The sequence below is a fragment of the Monosiga brevicollis genome, genomic scaffold (genome assembly GCF_000002865.3).
Source record: "Monosiga brevicollis MX1 MONBRscaffold_43 genomic scaffold, whole genome shotgun sequence".
NCBI lineage: Eukaryota > Choanoflagellata > Craspedida > Salpingoecidae > Monosiga > Monosiga brevicollis.
Window position 1 is genome coordinate 225,030 of NW_001865080.1, and position 21,303 is coordinate 246,332.

The window sequence follows — 21,303 nt, forward strand, 5'->3', positions numbered from 1 at the left end:
GCTTGATCAAACATCCAGGTCTGGCCCCAGCCAGAACACCGCCACGCTCAGTCGCCCTCACAGCTCCAACAGCGATGGCACGCTGCACTCACGCACACTCACATACACTCGAGAGCTACTTACATGTTAAAAAAAAACCCCAGCGGCAGCGAAAACTCAACTTAATGCCGCACAAACATGAACATCAACAAAGGTAAATCTTTCTTAAGAAGCCCTTAGAGTACCATTGCGTTTCAAATGTTTTCTGCATCTTCCTTTAAATTTGCGACGTTTTCTCCATTTTCCCAGGTTTTTGAAATCATCAAAGGACTCTTTTGCTGAATCGGCGGTGCAGGGCGGTGGAGTCATCAAAGGATTGCCATGGCGGCCATGCATTCGCGCAGTGCGGCGGTGTGGTTGATGGGGCTGTGTGTGTCAGTGGTGGCTGTGAACTATCAGCACCCACAGCTCGGCTTTCCGACCGGCTGCGATCTGACCAAGGTCAACGACTGTGCACCCACGTATGCCGATCTTCAGGCCAACGGCAGTCTCTGGCCTTGTCCGACCGCCAATTCTCCAGCAGGCACCTGCTTTGAAGGCTGTACCACGGGTAACGATCAGGGCCTGTGCCAAAATCTCTCCCCCAGTGAGCCCTGTTGCTGCCCTGTTGCCGGCTGCTATGTGGGACCGCAGTTCAACCAGGTGCGTCTGCTGCGCTCGGCATTGCCGCACTGCGTGATTGGCAGTGGCTCCACTCACTCAAACGGATCGCTGCAACCCGGCCTTGTAGATTATTGGAGTGTGCAAGGGGGAAGGTTGTGCATGTGGTGGGGCCACGGCACCGGGCTGTGCACCTCAAGGCGATCCCCTGCGCTGTGGGACGACCAGCACGGGCGCCACATGCACGGGGCCGGCGGTACCCTGCTGCTTTGGTAACAACGTGACAGACTTGGAGCCATACTATCAAACCGGGAGCCAAGTGGTTCTCAATTACATGGCTGCCTATGCCTTTGACAACGCCAGCCGCACATGGCGACGTCAAGACGACAGCTCTTTCAATGTCGACGGAAGCAAACCCGCGTTTGACCTCATGAAGCCATACGGCGGCCTGCAGCCTGCCGATGCCTGGCTAGGGCCCCAACCCGGTGGCAGCGTGTATTGGTCCCTGGCCTACTACAACCCTGGTGTACCTGGCGTGGCGGGCGATGGGCTCATGTTTGTCCTCTCGACCGAGCAATTTTGGGCGGCTACCTGGTACATGCTCAATCAGGTATTTATTCTGTTTTTTTTTTTTTTTTTTTTTTTTTTTTTTCCTGAGTGATGAGCTGAATGGTGCACTGCTGGTGAAGGGGCGTGTCTTTCTCCTTGCACAACCTCTTTGCTGCGCGTCGTTATTGTGTGAGCCTTACCGTTTTGATTCTCGCCAGGTGACCCTTGATCGTGGGCCAGCAGTGGGCTATCCGGCGGACCAGTGCCCTGTCACCAACAACAATTGTTGGGCAGGCGGAAACGCAGGAGAGATGGACTTTTTGGAACCCGCCTGGCAAGAGCCCAACAACACGCGAACCCAGGGCTATCGACGCAGCTTTGAGTAGGTTGTGCTTGATGGCCAGCCTCATTTTGAGCATCGCACCCAGCTAACGTGCTGTTCCTCGGGCTCGTGTCTGATAGCACGCAGTTTAACCAAGTGGGACGGTGCTTCAACGGCGGTGTCAACCAAGGCGGCTTTCAGAGCGACAACTACGTCGTCACCTCGGGTCGGGACGAGAACCGCCCCTACATTTATGTCGCGCTTGTCGACTCGGTGGGCAATTGGCTCTACCGTATTCCGGCGGAGAATGCATCCACCATCTGGCCCGGCCTGAATCGGACCCATGCTGCGGCTACACTGCAGGCGGCGCCGACCATGCGACCGCAGCAGGTCAACCCCTGCGTGGATGGCTTTTGCGCCGTCTTCACCTCCAACTGCCAGGCCACCAACTGGAGCGATGCGCAAGCCGAAAACTGCGCCTTCAATCCCACCCAGGGTATGTGTGGCAATTGGTTTCAAGGCTATGCCAATACGGGACAGCCCTTGTTTCCCGACGATAACTGTGATCGCGATGTGCGCAATGGCAAAACCATGCCCTGGTGCAAGGCCATGGTCAATTAGCACAATGGCACCTTCCAAATGGTGGAGCATAGCGCATGCCCTACCTTCCAACGCCTTTGATAGTGCCCCGATCAAACCGGCTGTCGTCCCTCTGTTCTGCTCGTGAACTGTATCAAGGACTGTTCTCTGAAGTTGTGTGTTGACGAGGTCTGCTTGTTTGCATACCAGCTAAGCAGCGATCCAACTATCGAGTCTGATCAGTTGAGCCTCGACACAACCCATTCCTCTCAGCCATACCCCGATTCCACACCCATACACCCCAGACGTGCTACCGTGTGCTCAACACCACGGCCCGTCCATCCCATAGCAGCACCACTCATACTTTCCTAAGAAGAAGCAGAAGAGCAAGGCACGGATTATACAAAGCGACTTTGCTGTTGCTCTTGTTGGTATTGTTGTACTGACATTTTGTTACCAAATATCATTGACGTTGACAACCAGAAATAACACACACACACTCTCTCTCTGTTTTTTTTTTTTTTTTTTTTTTTCTGCTGATTTGGTAGATCCAGAGCTCGCTTGACGGCCGCGGGGAACTCTGCTTGAACGGGCATTCCAAGGCTGGGAAAAGGAGTCAATCTGCACGTTTGGGGCTTTTGGCAAAGGTGGATTGGCGGGCATTGGAGTTGTGAGGAGGCTGAACTGGAACCAGCATGGCGCACGCACGCAGCTTTGGTCACGGCGTGCGCGTGGGTAACTGGCAGGAGGACATCGCCTCGGAGGAGGTGCGCTTCTGCGTTCTGGGCTTGGATGCTTTTTCCTGTCGCTCGAGCTCAACTGGTGTCGATAGTTTTGTAGCTCATGCGCTGCCTGCTGCTGACGCTGTGACTTACATTCACTAGGATCGCGTTCAAGCATTTCTGGCCAAACAACAGGCAGGGCAAACCTTGTCGCAGACAGTGGCCAGTGTACAAGCCACGGCCAGCACGGCCCAGAAACTATCTCGAGCAGGGGATGGCTTTCTGAACAATGGCGAAACATGCCAGTTGAGCCACCCCAGCAGTGAGAGTGTTGTGAGCTATCTCCCATCCGTGCTGGCGGCTCCCGGCACTCCCATGGCATGCACGGCCCAACCCCAAGCGCCTCCCGCTTCCCGCAACGCTTTTACAGTGGTGCTCTGCGATGCGCCGACCGCAGAGCGGCGCATCACCTACGGTGACAACGTCTATCTTCAATGCCGCCTGCCCGAGCACAGCGTTGGCTATCTCTGCTCCGAGAAGCTGGGGCTCACAGGACGCCCTGCGCGCTACAGCGGCAAGCAAAGCGTGACCTTCCTGCAAGCGGAAAGCCCGACCTTTGATTGTGCCTGGACATTTGTCGCCGTGGACCCCCAGATGCGCTTTGAGATGGAGGGCCAGCCCGTTCCTGCGGGAGAACCCGTTTTGCTCAAGCACGCACGCACGGGTGTGCTGCTAGCCGTCTTCAAGCAGCATGTCTGGCGCAGCGAGTTTGGAGCCGAGTTTGAAGTCGCCTGTGATACGGTTCTCGACCGCTTCCACGCCGAGAGTCCCGAAAACCTCTTTGTCATTGTTGAAGACACTGCCCCCGTCTCGGATTGAGCCGCCGTGCGGCCTCCCCCGAATTTCCTCTGTCCTCCTGCTTCTTTTTCTTTTTTTTCTGGTCAGGTCAGGTCTTCAGAAGGCCTGGACCATGGCCGCCCAGCGACTTTTAAAGCTTGGTTGGTGATCTTTTCATACCCCTCTGAGTTGAGCAGCACCTCAACCGTGACTCCCTCCCATCAATCGAGATAGCCCTCAAGTCTAACCTTTTCGTTGCTTTTTCAAGTTTCAGTGTGGACCTCAGAAAAGATGACAAATAAGGATGACAAGTACGCTTTCAGCCAAAGTCTTTGAATTCAAATGGTTTTATATACAATAATTTGTTTCCTTACCATCACATTTCTGGGATCTTGGTCTAGTGGTATGATTCTCGCTTTGGGTGCGAGAGGTCCGGGGTTCGATTCCCCGAGGTCCCCTGAAATTCTTTTTGCTTTTGGGCGGCTCATTCTTGAGCAGGACAGTGGCTTTCGCTGCTTTCGCTGTGGGATGACTGAGCCCCCCCCCCTTTTTTTTTTGCACGCTTGCTACACTGCCATCTGTACTCGTAAGGGATCGACACAGGGATTTCGGTCTCATTTTTTTGCGCTGGATTTTCATTCAAATGGTGCTCTACTGCCCCCCGCCTCGCCTCACTGGGCAACAAATACAAATTGCTGCTTGATCGGGAGCAGGTTGCAAACTATTAGGGTGGGCCCAGACGACACGGGCGGCGAGTTGATTTCAAACTCTTTATTGACGTGCGAGCTGATAGGCCTGCTCTTGCTTGGCAATTTCGGCAACCAGGCACTCAACAAAGGTGGGACAAAGCTGGGGCAGGTCACCCCAGAGCAGCTCATGGGTGGCAAAGGTCGTCTCCTGGCCAGCAGCCAGCAAGGGCACGAGGGTGTCCCAGCTGGGCTCGACATAGGCAAAGTCAATCTCCCCACCGCGCTGGACCGCTCGCATAAAGACGTACCAAGAGGCCATGATGCGAATGGCGTGATGGGGCACGAGGCCTCGCCGGGCCGTGGCCTCGGCCGTGGGCCGGATGAAAATGGGCATCTTGCTGGCGCCGTCGCTGCAGATGCGGGCTACGGTGTCACCGATACTGGCATTGGAGAACCGAGCGCAAATCTCATCGCGATAGGCAGCGAGATCGATGGGTGATTCGCCAAGTCCCGGAATGACTTCTTCCGTTTCGTAAGCCATGAAAAAGTCGGCCAGCTCGGGGTCGGTCATGGCGCGGTCAAAAGTGCGGTGGCCGCGAAGGGCCGCGAGATAGGCAAGCGCCGTGTGCCCACCATTCAAGACCCGAATCTTGGCCTCTTCGTGAGCCTGGACGTCCCGAGTGATAATGGCCCCGGCTCTATCCAGAGGTGGGCGGGCACCGGCAAAGTTGTCCTCAATCACCCAGCGAATGTACGGTTCAGCCATGATGGTGACCTGGTCCTCGATGCCAAAGCGCTCGCGAACATCGCGGGCATGAGCTGGGTCTAGACGCGGGGTGATGCGATCCACCATGCTGCAGGGAAAGGAGACGTGAGCCTCCACCCAGGCACGGGTGGCCTCATCCTGGGCAGCCTTCAAGTATTGCAGAAAGCCCGTGCGCAACTTGTGCCCGTTCTCGCGGAGATTATCGCACGACATGAGGGTGATCGGGCGGCCATTACCAGCCATGCGCGCGCGCATCGCACCGTGCAGATAGGTGTACACACAACTGGTTGGCTGCTGTGCGAGCCCCTGCGCCACATCGGGTGCCTGGGTGCGGAGCACATCGGCTTCGTCCAGGTAGTAGCCGCTCTCGGTGACGGTCATGGAGATGATTTGGATATGATCATCAGCCGCCCGGGCAACAGCAGCCCCGTAGTCCCGAGACGCATCGATGAGCTCGACAATGGCGCCCACCTGCCGGTACTCAGTGGCCCCATCAAAGGCCAGCGTCTTGAGCGTGTAGAGGCCGCCTTGGGCCTGCAGGGCCTCAAAGCCGGCACGGTCAGCAGCACGCAAATTAATGCCACACACCCCCCAACGCGGGTCCTCCGGCAGCAGCGTGTCCCAGTACACGGCCTGGTGAGCCCGATGGAAGGCCCCGACGCCCAGGTGCACGATCCCGGCCTGCACCTGGTCGCGCGCATACTTGATTCGCTGCAGCTCGACCGCCATTCTCTCAGGTATGGTGCTTTATTCCCGGTTGTCTCATCTCATACAACTCTGTACCAGAGGCACGGCAGGGTAGCAGCAGCCCACCTGGACACCAGAGCCGGCAGCAGAGGAGGCCGAAAAGTTCAGCAGGCACCGAGAGAGACAGAGAGAGAGAGAGAGACATTCAATCTCATCAAGGATGTAAAAATACCACGCGTAGTAGTTCTATAACAAGCAAAACAAGAGGAACCGTTCTGATGCGATGACGCAATTGGGTTTTGTTGTTTGATTTTTTGAGAAAAAAATTTAAAAATTTTTCAAGCTGATCATGATGAGGCGATGCCTCTGCGGGCGCGGCAGGAGGTGGTCCTTGGGAGCAGAGGCGGCGGTAGTGGTGGTGGTGTTGACGGTGGCTATGGCAGTGTCAGTGGTGGCAGAGGTGGAGGTGTCGTGTGCGCCAGTGGGAGGCCAGCACCTGTTGGTCAATTGGACGGCACAGGCGGAGACTGACTTTTATGCCGTTCAACTCCATCTGTGGCTCAACGACAGCACAGCCGCGGCACCCTTTTGGCGGGGAACCACGCAGCAGACCAGCTTTTTACTTGAAGACCTTCGACCCAACATTGAGTATGCCGTATCTGTTCGCACGCATCCTGACTCAGCGCCTTCGATTGTGTGGCACTGGCGCAACGACTCGGCAGCGCCACGCCGTTGCGCACTGCTCGCCGGGCCGTCCGTGGTCGATCGTTCGGCCCTGGTCGTCGTTCAGAGCTCCACCCACGCACTGGTAGTTCAAGCGGCATCATCTGTTCAGCAACTGCACCTCACCCGACTGGGTCGTCGTGATCTCACAGAGCGTACTCCAACCCGTGTCGCCCAAGTTTTGGCTCGGCCCAGCCAGCCTGACCGTGTCCTCGGGATAGCGCGCTCTGGAGTGATCGAGATTCCTCAACTCGAGCCAGCCTCGCTGTATCTTTTGGCTGCTGATGGATACCAGGTCCTGGCACGCACCGCGGCTCCTGGTGTCACTTTTCTCTCGGTGCGAATTGCCTCATCCCTTGCCAGCCGCTTCTCAAGGAACCGAATCTCACCTGCCTCCCGGGGGCGGCGTCGGCTCACTTTCTTGTCTGGCATGAGCAGGTATACCGCGTGTCAGAGTACACAACCGAAGTTGACTACCTGGCCAATCACAACTCAGCTGGACTCGCTGCTCAAGCTGCCTTCCTGACCAACACCAACTCGGCCCTCTTCTTCAACGTCAGCCTGAACCCTCCCGTTACCGAGTATGTCTGTGCCGCTTGGATAGGCACCCTCATCGAGGAAGAACCAGCTAGCCGAGACAAGCATAGCAAGGCCATGCTTCGAAGGACTGGCTTTTCTGCCGAGCTGTGTTGATTTATGGCACTGAGGGTCAATCGCTTTCGTTGCGGTGTCTGCTCTAGGTATTGCGTGGCACGCCAGGCAGACCTTGATTTTGCCCCATACGTGTCCTGCAATGGACCAGAGGCCGAACCCAGGTACTTTGGCCCGCGTACTTCAAAGCTGCTGGTCAGTGCTGGGCTTGTGACCGCCATGATGGACGGAACGGGTTTTGCGGGTGTAGAAATCAACCAGAGGATCCCATGTGTATTTGTGACGTCTGGGCCGATCGGATGATTGCGCTGCAAACAAGCACCGACTTCCAGCAGGTTCGAACACCGATGGGGCAAGGGGGTGGCATGCATTCATCCCAATCTTGCAAACCAGCGAGCGGCTCGCTGATAGACCCCATGCTCTTGCCCAAACGCTAGTGCGATCCCATTACATGGGGTCCCAATCACACCCACGACGACCCGGCCTGCTATTGGTAAGCCCGTGCCAGCCACTACTCGCTGCAATTCTTGTTGTGGTCGCCCCTTCCGATTCAAGCAAACGTGCATGCCGTAGTCCCGCTGCTCTTGGGCTCACGGTACGACATCGTGTCTCTGGCGTTTGAATGTAGCTTCAACGGGACCAGTCGCTCCAAGTGGAACATGGAGCCTGCCTCGCAAGCTGGTCTGGGACGAAGTGACGTCTTCCTGCCCTTTTTCTACTACCAGGTCCGATTGGCATCAAACGGCAAAGCTGAAGCACCTGGCTGAGGATACTAGACGACGCTTGCCCGCAATGTCAGAGGGCGTTGCGAGTCCGATGGCCAACGCTAATTGGAGCGCGCTCTGCGCCTGTGATAGGTGCCGCAACCTTTCTATGAGAACGTCACTTTTATTGGGTCTTTTTACAGCCACCCCAGCACTGCACGGTGTGAGGTGGGCCATTTGCCCCGCACCTGTACACCGAGTTGATCTGAGGAAAAGATGGCGTCCGTTGCCCTGCGATGCGACCAGCAGCCACGACTCAAGTATGATGTCTGGACGCGTAGGGCTTTGGGCAGTTGCCGGAGAAGCAGCCTGACAAGTGTTCATGGAGTACAATGCCTGGCGCGCGCATCGTGTACGGCAACACCTTACTCGACTTGGGCTGGAACGCTACAGATGTACGCCTGCGTCCCTCGTTCGTCTGGTTGAAGAACTCGAAAAGTATCATCATTAACGCCGTGTCTTCATCCTGCAGGTTCCGCACTGGCCGCTTCATACGGTTGGGCCCAACACGACAGCACAGGTGTTGGCCAACACGCCGCTTCTGCAACAAGCTTTCGATGATCTGCAGCGGTGGCTTGTACCCCGCTGCTGTGGTTGTTGATGCGTCTTGGGGGCAGACATGACATAATATTCACGAATTTCTGACGAATTTAGACATAATTTTGACATATTTTTTTTTTGAAAAATGGCATGTGAATCAAAAGCACTGAGGCATCAAACAAGTGTGGACACTGAGGGGCATGTACACGAGAGGAATGAGCATGCGTTTATTCGCCGATGATGTGAAGCAGAAGGCGCTTGTAGTCACCACTGCAGTCGCCCTCGACCATCTTTGAGAGCTTCTTGTGATACAGCTCGTGGAAGCGTTGCTTCACCACCTCGAGGTCCTTCTCCGAACGTGTAACAATCACACGAATCAGATCGGCATCGGCAGTGCCAAAACCCTACACACACGGTCGGAACAAAGTTGTTAACAGAGACAAAAGAGGGAGAAATAGGCAAACCATAAAAATGAGAGCGCACAGACAAGACAAGGCCCAAACAGGATCGTCCGAGCGCTCAAGACACGTACCTTCATGGCGCGGTAAGCCCGCTCGGCAAAGTAGCCGGGCATGTCGACGGCAGCCTGCAGCATAGACACCATGGCAAACTCGTAGTTGCCGCTCATTTCCTGCCATGACGGATGAATGAAAGAGTCGGAAGTGAGAGGCACGAGGGGTGGAACAATCGAGGGGTGGGTTGTGGTAGGGCAGGCCCCACCTTCTCGATAGCGCGGCGAAGGCCGTAGTCGCTGATCTTGGCGTACTCGTCGGCCGTAGCTACAGACATGTGCCAAAGAGGGGTCAGGCTGGCTGTACCGGATCACAAAAGGGCACGTGCAAGAGTGGAATTGAAGGTGACAGACCCTTGATCTGAGCGGCTGAACGTGACATGAAGATGCGGTTGAACTCCGACTGCATAGGCAAGGCGACAAGGGAAAAGAAGAAGAAGAAGAAGAAGAAGCGTGAGAATGTCCCTCCACAGTGTGAGCTAGTGCCTTGATCCACGGGACGGGAAAGAGGGCGCATCGCCATCCTGAAACACAACTGCGCCAAACCAGCAGGCCTTGGCAAAAGACACCAAAGCTGAATCATACCTCGTCGGTGCCCCAGCGCTTCTCGCCGGCGTCAAACAGTGCCTTGGCCTGAGATGGTAAAACGGGTCGACAACATGGGGTCAGGGCGGTGTGTGTCTTGTTCTGGGGGGCGGGGTACAGAGGGTACTCACGTCTTCGCTGGCCAGGGCTTGGTCCACCTTGTCCGTCTCGTCACGGTTGGCCTGGAGCAAGGAAATGTAGATGCGCTTGAGGTGACCACCATTTTCCGAGGAAATGGCCTTTTCCAGATCCTTGTGATAGGCCTTTTCGTAGGCAGCCTTGATGGCTGCAATCTAATTTGAGTAAAGCGATAGAGGTGAAGATCAAGTGAGATCAAGTGAGCGACGGACGTAGGACACTGAAATTGGCTGCATGGGGTACAGGCGCACATACCTCGGCATTGGAGCGGGTGGCCAGAATCTCGGTAATGTCTGCGATAGAGCCACGGGGAGGGCCATGGCAGCGGTGAGATGGCGGGATCAGGCTTCCGTGTGCAAGATGCGCGGCAACAAGCTTTTGGGTAGAGCGGCAGGCGGGAAAATCTCCAACTGACCAGCCTCGTCTGTGCCAGCGCCCTTCATGGCCTCGTGCAGAGAGAAGGCATCATATCTGATGTTCAAAAAACAACCAAACCGTCACTCCAGTGAGGCGACTATCATCAGAGCTGACAAAGGATGAAGAGGGACAAGGCGCAGCTTGAACATCGTTGTATCAGCGGGAATCTGCTACTTACTCGGCCGGGGGCATCATCATGGCAAGGACGGCGCGCTCGAGGTTGCCGCCAAGCTCTATCCAGAATTGGAAAAAAAAAAAAACGAAAAGAAAGGGTCGCACTGTAAGTCAAGGCGAGAACAACTTGTTTAACAATTTTTTTTTCTTTTTTTTGAGAAAAACCACAAAAGCACAAGAAAAAAACACGTCTCTTCTTACCCGACTTGAGATCATCCACAAGATCACGGCCAAACATGGTCTATCGAATCCAGTCCGGTTTGATCCGAAGAGTCATCAATGAGAGATCGGGGCAGTCGGGAACAAGGGTCGGGCAGATCAAAAGTGAGCACATGTTTGTTTACCTTGTACTGGACCTTGAGCTGCTGGCGCTGCGCATTGTCGACGGAGCAGAGCACTTCGATAACAGCGCGCTCGTTGCAACCAAGACCTGTACATGTCGCGTGATGAGTGATGAGTGAACCAGACTCGACTTTGGTGGTGGTGGGGGCACCGATAAAACTGTGGCAAGAGACGGTGGCGCAGCACTAGCACTGACCCTTCATGGCCTTGCGCAAAGCCTGCATCGTGCCACACAGATGGTGGAAGCGCCCAAGGGATTTGTATAAGTTGAAGACAGACAGCGCACGCAACGAGAGCCGGCCACAAACCGCTCAACAAAACAACAAATTAAGACAGTGAATGGGCGGACCTTGCAGAGTTCTTCGCCATCAAAGGCGGTGTGGGCGTGAATCGTAGCCATGATGCTGTCCTACAAAGTTCACGGGCACAGTTACCATGAGACCCAGGCGAGGGCACAAGGGCAGAAGAAAGAGGAGGGGGGGTGAAGGTGCGGGCCGCGCTGCCATGCCTCGCTCGGGGACGTGCCACTGACTTTTGGATGCTTGAGAAATGAAAAAAAAATGCCACACCTCGTCGATGAGGATTGCCACTCTCTGCAGCGCTGATGGTGATTCCGCAACTTCTCTGGATAGTATGCGGTCACGTCTCACATCTCTGATTTATAGTAGATATGGTAAGGCTTGCAAGTCTTGTAAAGCTCCATAGCTCCATATCTCTGACTGATGACGACGATGACAATGTTGCCTCTGTAAATATGTCTCACTTGCATCACTGCTCTCGAGTCAAAATGCTGACTCGTCGCGTCCAGTGCTGCTCGAGCTGGTCATCATCCATCTAAATATATCAGTATCTTCTTTATTTAGACTTCCGCCACAGTCAGCGCCTTTTAAAATTCTGACATTCTATTTGTCAGAAGCTCTGAAGGCGCCAACGACCGTTTGACGCGGCTGCGACTCTGGGGGGGGGGTTTTTTTTTCAACTTGAATTGGCGAGCTTGCTGCGCGTGTTGTGGGTCAGAGGGGACGAAGCGAAGGGCCGTCTGGGCAATGCGCTTGGCTGGGGGGAAGAAGGACTGGTGTTGCACGGCCATGGTCATACCATGATCAGGGGGACGGGGTAGTCTGGTGAGGGGATGATTGGTGCCCACCGGTCGGCCAGACATGTCGACAACTCCGGCGGCAGGGAAAGCGCCGATGCATACGGCATCGGCCTCACCCACCGTGCGACAACTATTGGCGATTCCGGTAACGATCAAGCGCTTGATGGTTCCATTCTCCCAGCCCTTTGATTTCCCAGCCGGCGATCCTCGTGTGTAAATGCATTTGCTTCACCGGGCGCATGCTCATCGTCCTGTGTGGGCTAGGGTTCATCGCAATGGCCCGACGCAGCTGGGTCTTCGCCTCTTCCATGGGCGACCTTACGCGACCATCCGGACCGCCCCGAGCCTCATCCACAGCTTCATGGCATCTGCGCCCCCTCTTCAATGTCGGCTCCGGCTCCTTTGGTCCCCTCGTTGCTGGTTGAGCGCGCAACCTGATTCCTGGTTCACGCATCGTGTGTGCAGGGCGTTGCGCACGCTCCTCTTCCACGAATGCTTAGCATGGGCCACCCGAGGGTACCAGGTCATCTTTTTGACGAGTACATCTGAGGATCTGGGCCGCATCCCTCCCTTAATGTGTACTCAACTCGAGCGTCCGAGCCTTGCAACCCTTGACGCCATTGAAATTCGTCACCTCCCCGCGTGAGTTCGACTCCACCCCGCATTGGCGCGCCGTCGTTGTTGTTTCCGTCCTGCTGCTGCCTCAACCTTTTGGCCACACACAGACACTCACAGACAATTACTTTTTCTCATTGCGCGGATGGACGGAGATAGGCGCTCGGATTTACTGGCCTATTTGAGTTGTTGCCACCGGGCCATTCAGCACACGCGTTGGCTGCTGGTCCTTGACGATGTGCAGGCTTGGGCGCAGGTTTGTGCTTCCGCCGGGATGAGGTTCTCTCAGACGAGAGCCATGTGCGTGCCGTCAGGCAATGTCACGCCCATGGCCCTTCTCATTTCCCTTTCCTTGCCCCGCTGTGCTACCCTGTTTCAGGCGCCGAGCGACGTGGCGCGGATCGTGGCTCTAGCACGCAACGCCACTGCCACCGAGTCGTACGTGGGGCCCAGGGTCTTGACCGTCTTAATAAACAGTGAAAAACGAAAAACGGGTCTGCCGGCATTTGTTCTCATCACTGGTCGTGCTGGTGGGGTTAGAGGCCAATCGTCAGCCCTGTGCGTCGGCTGCGTGCTGCGGGAGCCCATCAGCCCCGATGAACAAAGTCGGCTGCAGGTGCTGCGACGCTTTATGGGTCCCATATTGCGCTTACACACATCGACGGTGCGTCAGGTCATCTCCCCTAGTTGAATGCAGATCAAACCTGGTCGTCCACAAGGCTCAAAGCATGCTCAAAAACACGCCTCTCCCCGTGTGTGTTTGCCGCCGTGCAGCGTGATCCGCCAAACCGTTTACAAGGCCATCTGGTCCTGGCTGCGCAACCCTGGATCCAAAACTATGACGAGCACCAAACCGAGGTTGTCCTGGACATGGGCCCAGACGACTGGCAATTGCTCCACGCGGAGTGACGTGCTGAGAAATGCACCGTATCAAAGCCCGAATAACGTGACTGACAGACTACAATTTTATCATACCGCTCAGCGGCGTTCTGCCAATTCTCTTTGCCAAAGTCTAAGGCAGCCGCCAGGTGGCAGCGAAAAAGAAAAAAAAGAAAAAAGAAAAAAGAAAAAAGAAAAAAGAAAAAAGAAAAAAAAAAAAAGCAAGGAGGAAAAGGATACACACAAAGCAAAGGAAGACGACTGCGTGGGGAAGCTAGGGCGAGCGACGACAGAGCATGGGTGGTCAAAAACTTGGATGATGGCAGAGACAAGGTCATGCTTTTGGACTGGAGGAACGTCGCGCACGCTTGCTGGTGGGCGATCCCGACTCGGAAGCTCCTGGCTCTGGTATTGATGCAGTGCCACCGGCCTGGCTCGGGCCAGACCGGTCTTCTGTTGCATGTGCATCGGCACCGTCTGCTACCGTCGGTTGTGACGCGCGCCGGCCGGTTCCCGATCCGGCTGTAGAAGATCGCGGGGTTGTTGTGTTGGGGCGGCGCAAGGGTCGTCGCTTGCGGGCAGACCTGGGTGTGTCTATCGTTCAACAAGCAAGCATGCCGACACGCGTCTAGTGAGAAAAGCCGGTGGACATTGCCTTCAAGAATTGCATCTCACTGCTTTGGGCAGGTAGCAGATTGGCCGGGTAAGTGGGCCACAGCGTTTGGCCCTTGGACAATCAACTACCTTGTGCATCGGAGCGCAGAATGATACGCTGGCACTCTAAAGCGTTGAGGGTCGTCTGGAAGAAAGCCAGCCGCCTTGTCTGATCTGTTGACAGCGGGAAGCACGCATCATGGTTTGCGTCGACACGTTCAAGACAGGCAGAGAGATACCGGTCAGATGGGTAGGATGTGGTGCGAACGGGGCCCCTGCAGGAGGCCGGCCAGGCCCATCTTCATCACGCACCTTCGGTTGGTTCCACCTTGAGTATCAGGTGCGTTCCCAGCGCCTCTACAGGACAGCAAGGGATAAAACCGGTGTGACCCTGCGTGCGCGCGAGAGAAGATGACCAGGCGCTCGCCGACGCAACGGTTACGAACCAGAGTGCCGGGCCTCGAAAACTTGATCGTTCAGCTGCACAAATGGGGTGGCTGTGTGCTGGCCCTGCCGTGATTCGCGAGGTTGGTGTCAGCGCAACGCACACGCACAGGTATTGCGTCTGTGTCCTCCACGATCACTCACGATGATGTGAAATGCTCGGGCAGCATTTGCATCGGTGCGGGGCAGCTCAAAGTCGGCCACCACATACGTGACCTGTCGTTGGCCCAACAAGCCAGGTAGTGAAAGCAACAACAAGTCAAAAGCCACAGCTTCGTTCCAGCGTGACATACCTCATACTCATCACCATCTTCGGCATCTACTGGAATCCCTCCCTCATTCACCGCCGTCGCCGTCGCCGTCGCCGCTGTCGTGACCGTTGCGTTGACCGCCTCGGCCTCCGTGTCCGTCGTCGTCGTCGTCGCCATCAGTTCCGGGTTTAAAAAGTCTGACAATAGGATAGATGAGTCTTCTCAAGTCTTCATCAGTCTCCCGGAAGACGACAACCTGGACGCTTTGACAGTGTGTATGTGTATGTGTATGTGTGTGTGTGTGTGGTGTGTGTGTGTGTCTCTCTCTCTCCCTTTTGGAATTTCTCTCTCTCTCTCTCTCTCTCTCTCTCTCTCTCCTCTCTCTTCTCTCTCTCTCTTGTTTTTTTCTTCTGTCAGCAGTTGCTCGCTCGTTGCCGCTGCCGTTCTCTTCTTCTTCATCTGCTTCATATTCTTCATCTCTTCATCATTGTCGGCGTCGTCGGCGTCGGCGGCGGCGGTGTCATTGGACTCAGCAGTGGAGTGCAGGAATCTGCATTTGCATTTGTGCGAGTGTTGCTCGGCTTGGTGTTGGCAAGATCGGTTAGGTTGGTGTGAATGGGCCGTCGGCAGCAGCGTCTGCTTCGTTTTCAGAAGGAGCTGTCTGGAACGACCGACCACCGGCACACTCGGGTCGTGCCAAGTTGAGGGACGGCGGCTCCTCGGTGCGTGTGTGGGCGTGTGTGTGGTCATCCATAGCCGACCATCGTGAGGTAAGCCTGCTCTTCTGCCTGTGATGGTTGAGCTCCTCGTCATTTGGGACAAAGGTCCCTACAGGCAGCCCTGATGATCGGTGTGATCAAAAGCCAGCCCACGCTCGCTTTCTTGGTTCGAAATCTGGCTTCACTTCATTCATCGCGCCTCCACCACCTGTGTCGACTCTACCCTGGTCTTAGCCATGTCTTCAGACGTGGTTCGCAATGGCTGGCTCATCAAGAGCCCCCCACCCGGCGCCCTCAAGGGCTGGAAACGTCGCTTCTTTCGCTTTCTTCGCGCTGTACGCCCGCGCCCTGCTCTTTGGTCCAGCCGTTGTAGCGCGCCGTTTCCACTCGTGTCAGCTCATACGCTTCTTGGCTCCTGGGTTTGCCCACAGACCAACGCCGGGAAGGCACGCATGGAATACTACGTTGATCCCGGAGACGTACAGCGTTCCATGCCCAAGGGTATTATCAATCTCTCTGACTGCACTACGGTGGAAGAAGGCCCTTCCGAAGAGCGCCGCATGAAGTTTTTCTTTCGCATTGTCCTGCCACAGCGCACCTACGTTCTTTGTGCCGAGAATCGCTTGGAGCGCGATGATTGGATCAAAGATCTTCGTGAGGAGCTCTTTGCCAAAGCCGTGGCCACACCGCCTGCTGCAACGCCCGCCCCCACCCCGGCACTTCCGTCCAACCCCGCCTCGCCCGCGCACAGCTCCCGCAACAGCGCTAGCAGCGGCTCCCAGCTTCCTGGCCACAGCGTTCGCCAGCCACCTCCCACTCCCACACCGTTTCAGGGCCAGCCGGCCTCCTCGCCATCCAAGGATCACGGTGCCAGCCGTCCTCAGGTTCGGGCCCACCGCACGCTCAAACCGCAACTTGAATACGGGGTCCTCGCAATTTTGCTGGGGGAGGGAAGGGGTTTCCTTAAAATAACGCTTGTATCACTTGCAATCTCCCCCCCTTGCTTCTTCTACATCTCATCCCCTCACTGAATGGCTCTTTTCCTTTTCTCTACACTCGCCCATCCTCTCGCCACTAGACGGCTGCGCCGCGCCGTACCACGGTGTCCTCCAGAGCCTCGTGCTCCATGCCCACTCGGCCATGTGCACGACCCACTCATGTATGCTTCACCTTGGGCCACGCCTTCTCGGTCCTCCTCGAACGACGCTCACTTATTCCCCAACCCTGCTTTTGTTTTCTTTTTAGCCCAAGCCCGTGGGCCCGGATAACTGGCTCTACGGCAAGATTAGTCGACAAATGGCTGAAGACCTGCTGGCTGATTATGGTCACCAGCAGGGCATGTTCATCGTTCGAGAATCGAGTCAAAGGTACGCGATCAAGAGTCGCACAGGCACACGAAGCGTTGCCAAAGCGGTGCAGGTCCCCTCGGCCACTTTTACGTACTCTGTTCTCACATTGGCTCATATATAGGGGGTCGCATGCCGTGACGGTCGTGCACCAGGGCCGGGTCATTCACCACCTGGTCACTCAAACTGCGGGAGGGCTGTACCTGCTTAACAACCAGCCGTGTGGCTCCTGTGCCTCCTTGGAGGAGGTGATCGACTTTCTCGGCACCCCACATAGCACACCAGTGCGCTGGAAGTCTGCCCTCATCATCAGCCCCCTCGATTTTGATAAGAACCTCCTCTCGGGTGGTGCCAACAAGCGACAGTCCACTGCACTACCCGCCTACACATCCTTGCCCTTGCAGTCGGAGACTGAGGCCCCTCCTAGCCCCTCTGCTGCAACTAGCGTACCCGCGAGCCCCGCAGCTTGTCTTGCAGCCAGTCTCCCCCGCCCCACCAATCGGCCCTCCCACTCTGAGCAAGTTTATTCGTGCCAACTCTGTGCTACCGATGGCGCGCGCCGACTGGGCATCACTGCCAACATGCGTTGTGATGTCCGTGTGATCGGTCGCGACTTTGCCGTCCTCAATCCGGCCAACAGCGTCGAGCTTGCGAGTTGGAACGTCATTGGCGTGCAAAGGTCAGCAAACCACTGCTTGGGCAACCCTTTTATCTTGAAAAACACATTATGTAAATATACATATCTTTTGGAGGGCATGGTTTGGGCGTGCCTCTCTTTCATCGTGCCCTCGTCCTGGCTGCACCTCATCCTCCTTTTGTAATCATGCTGTAGCGTCTGCGCCACCCCAAAACAATTTGAGTTTGTTATTGTTGGCTCGCAACCCAATCCAGGTTGGTTTTGCTCCTGCTTTTGGCATCATCTTTTACATGCACCCCAAGCCACATTCTCACCGCTCGCTGCTCGGCTCGTGTCTTGGACCCTTGGGTCGCTCGGGCTCTTGTCAACATCCAGGGCACTTTTGTTTGGAGACCACCGAGAGTCAAGCCATCCTTGCCGCCCTCAAGCCTTTCCTGCCACCCTCGGCCATCCGGCCTTCAAACTCCGCGAACGTCGTTGAACGTTCGTAGTTTCGCACAGAGCTTCTGCCTCCCTATTGCTCGTTTCAGTCTGCGTCTGTCTCATGGTCTCGGGGTGTTGGGTTTGCACGTCTTTCAGCGGGCTTTGAGCTCATGAGCTCAGCGCTAAATGATGACGACAGCGATGACGAGCGTGCTGTTCAAGACTACCAATGGGATAACCATGGCGTCGAGGAGCCACCAGCGCCGGCCCTTCCTAGTCGCACCGTGTCAGCTGAACCCAACAATGCGGCTGTCCCGCCCCTACCTCGTCGTGATGCCAAGCGTCAGTACCCGGGCCTTGTATTCGCCAAGCATTTCCTACTCAGTGCTCACCCCGCTGACTTTTGCCCCGTGCCCTCGCCCCCTCCCTGTATATGCCACCACCCGACAGCCGACGAGACGACGCCAGGAGGTCGGCCTGCAGCCTCGCGGGTAGGCGTGGCCATGCCTATCCGAGATATCAATGAGGTGGTTAAGGCTCGTGGCGACTTGCGGCGTTCCAATGCCGTCGAAGATATCGGTGCGTCAGCCCTCACATGCACGTTTTCTTCTTGTCATTCAAAAGAAATGGTTGTCAAATCTGTGCTCACAACTGTCCCATTCCTCCACCCTCCACTTTCCATGTTGGTGCCACCTTACTCCGATTCAGAGGAAGATGGACTTCTTGAAGTGACCCCGGAGCTGGCTTCGTCCATGTCACAGCCAAGCAATGCCTCAGCTTTGAGCGTAGATGCTACCCTGCTGACCACGGCGGCGCCTCCGGTGCCCAGAAAGGATCCAATCCCGTCAGTGGAAGAGGAAGAGGATGGAGCAGAATGGATTGCAGGAGAAGACTTTGATGCCCAGGGCGACCCTAGCAAGCTCTCGTTCAGCCGAGGCGATGTCTTGCGTGTTCTCGAGGAAACGGACAATGGCTGGTGGTTTGCCACTCTTAATGGCCAGGAAGGTTGGGTTCCTGCTAGCTTCCTGGACGCCATGGATTACGAAGGCCCCGAGTCTGTCTTGCCGGAGCCCACCTCAGCCATGGTGGCACCAGTGCTCGATGAGACCGACGTAGAGATGTCTGCCATGATGGCGGAGCTTGAGCAGCTCCAGGTCATGTCTAGCGCCATGTCCAATGGGGCTGCAGGCCGGCCTCCAGCCAGTGCCCCAATTGACATTGCGGGTGGACCAGAGCCGCCCCGCCCTGCTGGCGATGAACCCCCACCCCTGCCGCCGCAACAGGGGACGCTCAGGCCCATTCGGCAAGAGCTGACCGAGGGCGGCATCCTGAACCGCGAGGAGAGCTACGAAGACATGAGTGATGCCTTTTCTCCTGCAAACGAAGCTCGCGCTCAGGCCTACGAGGTCATGCAGCTACGATAGGACATGTCGCACCGACTACTTTTTGTTAGCTTGTCATTGGCAATGAGCTCTTAGCGCCCTGCCACCAAGATTCTGTTTTTGACCATGCACCGCTGGTGTCTTCCTCGGATTGGCTCCTTGACTTGTTCTCCCATCCGTTGTCGATCTTGATGCCTCGTGTTGGTGTTGTACACTTGATTCCCTTCTTCGTTGCTTGGTTTTGACAACTCATTCTAACTGCTCCTCTGTTCTTGTGTGTATGTGTGTGTGTGTGTGTGTGTGTGTGTGCGTCTTTTCATTTCCTCGAGAACGTGCAAGCAAGCTCTGGGTTAATTCGCCCCGTGAAGCCAACATGCACTGACAATCATGTTTGTGGATCCCAGGCGCTTTTGCACCATGGCCGGTCGGCTGCCGCACGCGTTCTTTTTGTTGAGGAAGATTTGCTCCTCCTTTTTTCTTCTGCTTCTTCTTCTTAAATTAAAAGGCTGCATCTCCAACGTGTTTCAGGCCAAGTCAAATTACTCGCCCAACGCACGCATATCATGAGCCACACGCTAAAGGTACCGTGCAAAGTAGCCCCACATGCCGTCATTGCGGTACCAAGCAATCTTGTCGTCGGAATAGCTGGCACTGAGCACATCCACGTGGCCATCGTTGTCCAGGTCGGCGGCAGATACACCCCGCACAGTGTCCAAGGCATTACTCAGCAGGATGCCTGATGAAAATGTACCATCACCCTCGTTGCGGTGCCATTGAACTGTATTCACGGACCCCGTGCTCGCCGTTCCATGTATGATATCCTGGTCCCTGTCTCCGTCCAAGTCGGCGGCGTAAACAGCAAAGGTGAAGGAGTTGGCGAGGTGCGAGATGTTGACGGGAGCCGAAGCAAAGACTCCATTTCCCGCGTTCCACCTCACCGTTACGCCTTCCGAGTAGGTGCCTGTGAGCACATCTGGTACACCGTCTTGATTAAAATCTGCCACATGCAGCGCATAGCCGTAGTTCCCGCTTTGGGCTATGGTGGATTGGGGGCCAAAGGAGGCGTCACCTTGATTAGCAAACCATGCGAGCATGCCGGTCTCCGCGGAGAGGACGAGGACGTCCGGAAAGGTGTCACCATTGATATCCACAGCCACGACACAGGCGATGTCAATGCTAGAGGGCATAATGCCGAGGGGAGTACCAAAGTCGCCCGAGCCGTTGTTGCGATACCAGGCCACGCTAGGGCTGGCGGCACTCGCACTCAGCACGTCCATGTCACCATCGCCGTCCAGATCAGCAGCGTACACGGCTTTGGCGTTGGTGGCAGCTTGAGTGATCACCTTTTGCCCAGAAAACGTGCCGTTGCCAAAGTTGCGGTACCAGGCCACTTTGTGGTCCGTAGAACTGGCGCTGACGACATCAATATGATCATCACCATCAATGTCAACGGCAAACACGCTCATGGCTCCTAATGCTTCGCGCGTAATGACGCTCTGTGACGCAAAGGTACCATTGCCTAAATTGCGGCTCCAGGCAATTTTGGCATCCCCGGAGCTGGCGCTGAGGACATCGCAGTACCCATCGCCATCAAGGTCGACAGCAGTCACGGCTCGTGCCCCGTTGGCTTCGATGGTTATGACTCGTTGCGAAGGTGGGACCCAGGCCGAGCCCGGATCAGAGCGGAAGATAATGTCAAAGTTGGCTTCATACCGCTGTTGCGTGGCGCGCACCTGCTGCAACTGCTCAATAATGTCGATCCCGTTGACCACGACCCGACTGCTCGTGTTGATGTAAAGCGTACCGTCATCACCAACCGCCAGGATTGGGTCGTTGTCCAAGCCATTGGCGCCAGCCCATGCAGCCAAGCACAACCCCACCATGATCCACGTCAATCGCCTCCCCCCTCCTCGTCCATGATCACACCCGAACATGACAGTTCTCATTGCCTTTATCGCCATTCTGATCAAATTCTGTGCAGCTCGTTGACGCCAGCTGCCCCGCCCACCGCGAAGAGCTCCCCGCTGCCACAGGAAAAAAAAGAAAAAAAAAAAAAAAAAAAAAAAAAAAAAAAAAAAAAAAAGAACCCAACAAGATTTGTCTGACAAACACACACAAGTTTTTGTCTGACATTTGAGTCGTTGCTTGCAAGGCCTTGTTTCAATCGCTGGCTTGCTGCCTTGCTGCACGGGTTCGGTCAGCCAGTGATGTCGTTAATT

The 21,303-nt window shown here is 55.8% G+C and overlaps 8 protein-coding genes across 8 annotated transcripts; 5 read left to right on the plus strand and 3 right to left on the minus strand.

Moving 5' to 3' along the window:
- Window positions 1-360: 360 nt before the first annotated feature.
- Window positions 361-2,131, plus strand: MONBRDRAFT_12712 (uncharacterized protein; the record flags this gene model as incomplete). The annotated part of the gene is made up of 4 exons (XM_001750547.1): window positions 361-681; window positions 770-1,249; window positions 1,407-1,570; window positions 1,651-2,131. The coding sequence occupies 4 exons, from the start codon at window positions 361-363 to the stop codon at window positions 2,129-2,131; spliced, it is 1,446 nt and encodes a 481-aa protein (XP_001750599.1).
- Window positions 2,132-2,784: 653 nt separating this feature from the next.
- MONBRDRAFT_34653 (uncharacterized protein) lies at window positions 2,785-3,893 on the plus strand (the record flags this gene model as incomplete). The annotated part of the gene is made up of 2 exons (XM_001750548.1): window positions 2,785-2,856; window positions 2,974-3,893. 2 exons carry the CDS (start codon window positions 2,785-2,787, stop codon window positions 3,688-3,690), a joined length of 789 nt encoding a protein of 262 aa, XP_001750600.1. The 3' UTR covers window positions 3,691-3,893.
- Window positions 3,894-4,419: 526 nt separating this feature from the next.
- On the minus strand, window positions 4,420-5,832 carry MONBRDRAFT_30127 (uncharacterized protein; the record flags this gene model as incomplete). Its single annotated transcript, XM_001750588.1, has 1 exon — window positions 4,420-5,832. The coding sequence occupies one exon, from the start codon at window positions 5,830-5,832 to the stop codon at window positions 4,420-4,422; it is 1,413 nt and encodes a 470-aa protein (XP_001750640.1).
- Window positions 5,833-6,226: 394 nt separating this feature from the next.
- On the plus strand, window positions 6,227-8,323 carry MONBRDRAFT_30128 (uncharacterized protein; the record flags this gene model as incomplete). The annotated part of the gene is made up of 7 exons (XM_001750549.1): window positions 6,227-6,850; window positions 6,952-7,094; window positions 7,254-7,328; window positions 7,415-7,499; window positions 7,602-7,657; window positions 7,793-7,889; window positions 8,210-8,323. Coding segments are annotated over 7 exons (1,194 nt in total), but the record flags the coding sequence as incomplete, so codon positions are not given.
- A 268-nt stretch (window positions 8,324-8,591) lies between these two features.
- Window positions 8,592-10,859, minus strand: MONBRDRAFT_39240 (uncharacterized protein; the record flags this gene model as incomplete). The annotated part of the gene is made up of 12 exons (XM_001750589.1): window positions 8,592-8,872; window positions 9,001-9,099; window positions 9,189-9,247; window positions 9,295-9,382; window positions 9,565-9,612; window positions 9,696-9,857; window positions 9,958-9,995; window positions 10,118-10,173; window positions 10,298-10,352; window positions 10,495-10,534; window positions 10,638-10,723; window positions 10,832-10,859. The coding sequence occupies 12 exons, from the start codon at window positions 10,857-10,859 to the stop codon at window positions 8,696-8,698; spliced, it is 936 nt and encodes a 311-aa protein (XP_001750641.1). The 3' UTR covers window positions 8,592-8,695.
- A 1,818-nt stretch (window positions 10,860-12,677) lies between these two features.
- On the plus strand, window positions 12,678-13,258 carry MONBRDRAFT_30130 (uncharacterized protein; the record flags this gene model as incomplete). Its single annotated transcript, XM_001750550.1, has 3 exons — window positions 12,678-12,787; window positions 12,890-13,013; window positions 13,124-13,258. 3 exons carry the CDS (start codon window positions 12,678-12,680, stop codon window positions 13,256-13,258), a joined length of 369 nt encoding a protein of 122 aa, XP_001750602.1.
- A 1,112-nt stretch (window positions 13,259-14,370) lies between these two features.
- Window positions 14,371-18,197, plus strand: MONBRDRAFT_30131 (uncharacterized protein; the record flags this gene model as incomplete). Its single annotated transcript, XM_001750551.1, has 10 exons — window positions 14,371-14,409; window positions 14,815-14,989; window positions 15,531-15,631; window positions 15,728-16,180; window positions 16,542-16,663; window positions 16,767-17,321; window positions 17,475-17,533; window positions 17,655-17,762; window positions 17,859-18,061; window positions 18,153-18,197. 10 exons carry the CDS (start codon window positions 14,371-14,373, stop codon window positions 18,195-18,197), a joined length of 1,860 nt encoding a protein of 619 aa, XP_001750603.1.
- Window positions 18,198-19,659: 1,462 nt separating this feature from the next.
- Window positions 19,660-20,967, minus strand: MONBRDRAFT_12719 (uncharacterized protein; the record flags this gene model as incomplete). The annotated part of the gene is made up of 2 exons (XM_001750590.1): window positions 19,660-19,842; window positions 20,089-20,967. The coding sequence occupies 2 exons, from the start codon at window positions 20,965-20,967 to the stop codon at window positions 19,660-19,662; spliced, it is 1,062 nt and encodes a 353-aa protein (XP_001750642.1).
- Window positions 20,968-21,303: the final 336 nt, after the last annotated feature.